Source organism: Salmo trutta, unplaced genomic scaffold (assembly GCF_901001165.1).
Source record: "Salmo trutta unplaced genomic scaffold, fSalTru1.1, whole genome shotgun sequence".
Classification (NCBI taxonomy): domain Eukaryota; kingdom Metazoa; phylum Chordata; class Actinopteri; order Salmoniformes; family Salmonidae; genus Salmo; species Salmo trutta.
This window is the reverse complement of record NW_021822962.1, coordinates 2,465,631-2,472,126: the sequence shown is the minus strand read 5'-3', so window position 1 is coordinate 2,472,126 and position 6,496 is coordinate 2,465,631. Positions and strand designations below refer to the sequence as shown.

Here is a 6,496-nt window from a genome sequence, read left to right as displayed (position 1 = left end):
TGTCATATTTGAAGCCTCCCCTAGCACGTGCTTACCCATGCAAGCCAATCAAGTGCTATATCTGGTGCTTCCATGGAAACAGAGAGAATGAGGGGCGGGGCCCTTACTCCATTATAAATAATTATAAATAATATATTCTCCTCTTTTCTACTGTGGGTATGTAATACACATTTTGTTTATTCCATTATTGCTAGCGATATTCATAAAAACATTAAATAAATACAAATATTTTTCACTTTTGTATTTATTTTAATATATACACTACCATTCAAAAGTTTGGGGTCACTTAGAAATGTCCTTGTTTTTGAAAGACAAGCACATTTTTTGTCCATTAAAATAACATCAAATTGATCAGAAATACAGTGTAGACATTGTTAACGTTGTAAATGACTATTGTAGCTGGAAACGGCTGATTTTTAATGGAATATCTACATAGGCGTACAGAGGCCATTTATCAGCAACCATCACTACTGTGTTCCAATGGCACGTTGTGTTAGCTAATCCAAGTATATAATTTTAAAAGGCTAATTGATCATTAGTAAACCCTTTTGCAATTATGTTAGCACAGCTGAAAACTGTTGTGATGATTAAAGAAGCAATAAAACTGGCCTTCTTTAGACTAGTTGAGTGTCTGGACCATCATCATTTGAGTGTCTGAAGCATCATCAAAATGGCCAGAAATAAAGACCTTTCTTCTGAAACGCGTCAGTCTATTCTTGTTCTGAGAAATGAAGGCTATTCCATGCGAGAAATTGCCAAGAAACTGAAGATCTCGTACAACGCTGTGTACTACTCCCTTCACAGAACAGCGCAAACTGTCTCTAACCAGAATAGAAAGAGTGGGAGGCCTCGGTGCACAACTGAGCAAGAGGACAAGTACATTAGAGTGTCTAGTTTGAGAAACAGACGCCTCACAAGTCCTCAACTGGCAGCTTCATTAAATAGTACCTGCAAAACATCAGTCTCAACGTCAACAGTGAAGAGGCGACTCTGGGATGCAGGCCTTCTAGGCAGAGTTGCAAAGAAAGCAGCGTTGTACGAGATCTTCAGTTTCTTGGCAATTTCTCGCATGGAATAGCCTTCATTTCTTAGAACAAGAATACGTTTACTTTTTACATTTACGTCATTTAGCAGGCGCTCTTATCCAGAGCGACTTAACAAGTTTCAGAAGACAGGTCTTTGTTTAAACAGCGAGTAGCAGCAGTGTACAAAAAGGGAGGGAGGGGGGGTCAGTGTAAATTGTCCGGTGGCGGGCGATTTTGTTAATTGTTCAGCAGTCTTATGGCTTGGAGGTGGAAGCTGTTGAGGAGCCTTTTGGTCCTAGACTTGGCGCTCCGGTATCATGCAAGACTACAAATCCCTGCAAGCTCCTGCACGTCATCTCTAGCTGACATCTTTGCTAACAGGTATTGTGTCAATTTAAAACGTGCATTAGACAGTTCACAGAATTGTCAATTTAAGTACAATTTTCCAATTAATTCATTTATTCATTACTACATTTAGCTAACAATATATAGCTAATCCAGAGATTCTTACCTTTGCTTCGTTTCGGCAGTCTCGTCCAGATCATCATGGCATGTGTAGTTTATGATAGACACATTAGCCGCTAGTTAGCATTTCATTTTTTGGGTGGTAAATACAGGCAAATTTCTATTATTTTCTATTCTGTTTTATTCCGTTCTTTTCTATTCTATTGTAAAGCGGTGAGGTCCATTGAGCCAGCAGATGGAGCCAGTGAACACCATGTTGAACGACATTCCACGTCTTTATTTATTTTTCACAGAAAAACTCAATCTTTTCATCCAACAAAGTTTGTGTGACTGAGTAACAGATTGTAAAGAACAGGGGAGGGAAGAAAAATCTTGATGGACTTGCATGGTTACTGTTATTAACATCATTGTCCTTTATGTACGCTGAACAGTTCATGACTCCAGGTCAAATAAAATACATTTCAAAATAGCTTTTGAAGTTTTGTGATTGTATGTCCATAAATGGTAGAATATGGCTCTTTTTCATTTCCTGAAAAGTTTCAGTATTGGAGATATTATATTTTTCTTTCCGCTGGGACGCTATAAACCTTATACTAATGATTTGGCTGCAGCAAGTCTCCATCACTAGTTTTCTACTGCCACCCAATGGTCTCTAGTGGATAAATTGCATACTACCAAAGCAGGAACTAAAGGGCACATTGAGTGATTAAGTCCCAAATGGCAACCTATTCCCTACTGTACACTACTTTTGACAAGAACCCCATAAGCCCTAGTCAAAAGTGATCTACTGTTGTCTACAGGTATGTGTCATTCAGCTGTCATCTATACCTCAATCTTGGTCCCACTATAGTCTCCTGCCTAGACCAGACCATATTAGTGGGGTCAGACCAGAATATATTAGTGGGGTCAGACCAGAATATATTAGTGGGGTCAGACCAGAATATATTAGTGGGGTCAGACCAGAATATATTAGTGGGGTCAGACCAGACTATATTAGTGGGGTCAGACCAGACTATATTAGTGGGGTCAGACCAGACTATATTAGTGGGGTCAGACCATATTGGTGGGGTCAGACCAGAATATATTAGTGGGGTCAGACCATATTAGTGGGGTCAGACCAGAATATATTAGTGGGGTCAGACCAGACTACATTAGTGGGTTCAGACCAGGCCAGCCGATATGAGTGGAGTCAAGGTGCATTGATGATTTCCTCAAGGATTTCCTTTTAATCACTTACTAGGTATTCATAGAGGCAACAATGTCGCTAAAACGAAGTTAGGAGACTGTGTCTCAACCAACCCTAATCTCGTCAACCCAGAACCTTAAATCTTGCATCTGTCCACGAGATTACAACCAGTCAGCCAGCCAGCTATATTACTGTTAGCTACCACTTTGCTCATATATAAAATATATAGTACATGCAGATGTAGGATCTTAATTTGAGCCAGTTTGTTTCAGCAGGAAAATAATCCTGCAGCAACAGGAAATGTGAATTATTATGTGGATTATAATTAATGGACATTTTTGTAGGGGTTGATACCTTTTTTGTAGGGCAAATCAAGTCTGAAATTTCAATGTGGAAATTACACACTTTAGAAGTCTTTTTAAAACTCAAATACACTATAAGTTTGCATTTACTGCTGTGTAGGACAATGGTCAGCAACAGAAGAGTGATCAAATGAAGATCCTACATCTGTATGCTTCTCCTTCATTCACCTAAAACCAAGAAAGAAACTCAGTTGAAAGTGATAAATGATTTGAGTTTATTTGAAGTGATGTGGGAAGTGGACAACATACTCTAAGCCCCACAACAGTTTATAGGTAAAACACATGGATCCTTAGCATTGATCAAAAAAACATGTTTCTTGTTACAAACTCAGTTTATTGGTACAAAAATATTACAAAACATTTTTTTTCCCAACTTTGCTTTCTATATAAAGCATGTTCGACAATCCCATATAGACATAACTAAAGTGTGAGCAGATCCAGTTCATGTGTAACTCTATTTATGCTATGTTGCGGATGTCTTTGTTCTCTTTTAAAGCTGCAGGAGTTATATTTTTACAATATTATATTTGACCTACAAATACCCCAAAATCCTTCTCTTAGTGCACTCTGATAATAAACTAAATGAAATCAGTTAGTGGTCATGAAACAATAGTCAGTCCTTTCCTACCTTGGAGGCCATACCTGGGCTCACAACAACATTTAACATTAATTACTCATAAAAACATATAGGATAGAACACTATGTTATCTATGTTCCTTTATACAGCAGTACTGACCAAGGGAGGTGGCATTAGCCTACCCCATCCCCCTCATTGCCAGAGGGGAAAAACAGATGAGACAGCCAGGTACTCCTGCTGGGTTTGTGGAGTGTTGGCGGGAGGCAGATTGGCGGGAGGTGGGGATTTTAGCTGTTGCATTCCGTCCTGATCACAAGAGTTCAGAAGGCCCCGATCTCTGTCCCCCAAGGCCTGTAAGGCTGATTTCTCAGGGCTGTGGAGGAGCCTGCTGAGTTGAGGGCTGCCGGGGACACTAGGGGAAAAGTACTGAAGGAGAAGGCAGACAGGGAGGAGAGGGAGGAGAGGAGGGGTGATGGTTGGGAGAGCTTGGAGGCTGAGACTGGCAGGGCCAGCCCCAGGGGTAGATTGTCATTGGGGGGCACCCTGAGTGCCTCTGAGGGGGCCGTCACGCTGAGTCTGGAGGTCACTGAGGTATCAGTAGAACAGGGGGATGACATGGAGGAGGAGATGGAGCAGGAGGAGGGTGGGCTGCTGGTACTGTGGGGGGCTAGTGTCCGTCCCTGGGGGAGTGGTAAGAGGAGGGGGTGTTGCAGGTGGGCGGAGGGAGTCCTCAAAGCGGAGCCCCAGGCTAGTTGTCCAGGGTGTCCAGTCAATCCAGTGTGGATGTCTCTCTGAGAGGCGTAGTTGTTGAGGTGGGAGACCAGGCGTATGCGGAGTGGCTCAACACTGTTCCAGCCCTCCATGATGCTTAGGTAGCGGGCCGTCTCTGACAGACACTCCCTGAAGCCCAGGCTGCGGTAGTCCTTGGCCAGGGCATGGGCTTCAAAATACCCTACCAGGAGAGGGAGCCAGAGAGTCAGGAACAGGAAGTACAAAACATAGGAGTATACAGAGCACTACAGAACTAGAGGAACAAAAGGACATGGAGACACTTGGTTCTTATTCTGTGTTGGAGCTTGGAGGATATGCCTAGTTCCCTGCAAATATGCAGAAGTTTTTCTAGAAGTTTCCCTATCACAACATATTTTTACAGGCTTTCATCATAAATCAAATATTTGTATTGTTTTGGTATTGACTCACCTTGTCCGCTGGCAGCATGTATCATCTTCAAATGATCCACAGTAATCTGCAAAATTTCAGCTTTTTCCAATTTTGACGATCCCTATGACAAAAGATTAGATTGTGTTACTTGTAAAATAACACAGTCCTAACCAAAGATGTAGAAAAGGCGGAAGTTGACTACTGAGATTAATATAATCTGAATCCAATAGGTTTGTATGGTATATGCAATTGTACTGCAGCCTACCTGCTTCTCAAACGCACTTGGCACAAGTCTTCTGAGATCAGTCAGGCTGTTGTTGATTCGGTCACGTCGCCGTTTCTCAATAATCTGTGGATGAGCGCGATGTATAATATGATGTTGGGGTCTCCGACAGCATATCAAGGTGATGGTGAACCTCAATAATGGCAATATTTGGTGCGTAATTACGCAAGAGAAATGTAATACTCACTCCTCTGCGTCGTTTTCTGGCTTGAGTTTGAGTGGTTTTCGGGGGTGACATCAAGTCATGCGGAGAGTCAAGGTTTCTGAAATAATCAAAGTAATTTTCATTTAATTTCAATAACATATTGGTGACGATAGGCTACTGTCACGCATAGCCTGTTTTTCAAGAGAGATACACTGTGTAGAGATGCGTAATTTAGATTAGCACACAAAAAATACACATTAGGCCTATATCAGAATGACAAATAAATTGATTTTATCATTTAAAAAAAATAAATCCTATTCTTCATAACTGAATTTTCAACATACACATTTTCGTCACCACTGTCCTTCTCCACTTCTATATTTTCATCAAATTCGCTATCAGATGAACAGCTGTAATTGTGATTTCGTCTCATTTTGCTCCAGAATCCCAAGTAGCAATATTCTGTATAGACTGTCCCTCAATGTGAACTCCGCAAATCCTGTGAAAGCGACGTGTCCGCGCAACTGTTTAAGGTCAAGCCTTGTTCTCAGGGTATTATTTTCAGACCATGTAGCTTAAAATGAGAGGGGTGGGGAATAGGCGGGCTCTGAAAGTACTAAGCCTATTAAAATGAAGCTAACGTTTGAGTGACATGTTTTGTTGTTTTCGTTCAATGAGGGCGGGGCCTCTCTGGATGCCAGTATGGGCGACACAAATATAATCCGTAGACTCCAGCGATTTCAGCGATTTCCTGGTCAAATTCTAATAGTTTGCCTAATTTCATTTTACGCAAAAATCCAAATGTTGTATTCTAATAGTTTGCCTAATTTCATTTTACGCAAACGACCAAATGTTTTATTTTATTTCATAAATTTTTTTGTACCCATATTTTACAATGTAAATTTACTGAGAACAGGTTCTCATTTACAGCAATGACCTGGAGAATAGTTACAGGGAGAGGAGGGAGGGATCAATGAGCCAATTGGAAACTTAAGAACGGGAAGCATAGCAATAGCGCACATAGAACTGATCTAACACTTAGACTTGCTTTCAACAAAAATGACATATCTATAACTCCATTTTCTATGTGAATTTGGTCAAGTAGCCCAAAAAGTTACATATTGCAGCTTTAAGACAACCCACAGAATATATTTTCAATCGCCACTCAATAAATCGTTTTAATAACCTCCTCAAGGATGCGTCCCAAATAGCACGCTATTCTCCATAAAATGTACTACTTTTGACCAGATCCCTATAGGGGTGCCATTTGGGGCTCAAACCAAGACTCCCAG

The 6,496-nt window shown here is 41.0% G+C and overlaps 1 protein-coding gene across 1 annotated transcript; it reads right to left on the bottom strand.

Moving 5' to 3' along the window:
• Positions 1-3,229: 3,229 nt before the first annotated feature.
• LOC115187721 (hairy/enhancer-of-split related with YRPW motif protein 1-like) lies at positions 3,230-5,767 on the bottom strand. Its single transcript, XM_029746717.1, has 5 exons — positions 5,549-5,767; positions 5,247-5,322; positions 5,042-5,125; positions 4,816-4,897; positions 3,230-4,567 (listed from the first exon to the last, which is right to left on the bottom strand). The coding sequence occupies exons 1-5, from the start codon at positions 5,635-5,637 to the stop codon at positions 3,936-3,938; spliced, it is 963 nt and encodes a 320-aa protein (XP_029602577.1). The 5' UTR covers positions 5,638-5,767; the 3' UTR covers positions 3,230-3,935.
• Between the last annotated feature and the right edge of the window lie 729 nt (positions 5,768-6,496).

Bases quoted from the DNA above. Each gene is read 5' to 3' on its own strand.
- LOC115187721 (XM_029746717.1), bottom strand. From the start codon at position 5,637: ATGAGACGAAATCACAATTACAGCTGTTCATCTGATAGCGAATTTGAT. The intron at 5,323-5,548 runs GTATGTTGAAAA...TGATTATTTCAG, and splicing joins GACAGTGGTGACGAAAATGT to AAACCTTGACTCTCCGCATG. The intron at 4,898-5,041 runs GTAGGCTGCAGT...CTTTTGTCATAG, and splicing joins CAAGTGCGTTTGAGAAGCAG to GGATCGTCAAAATTGGAAAA.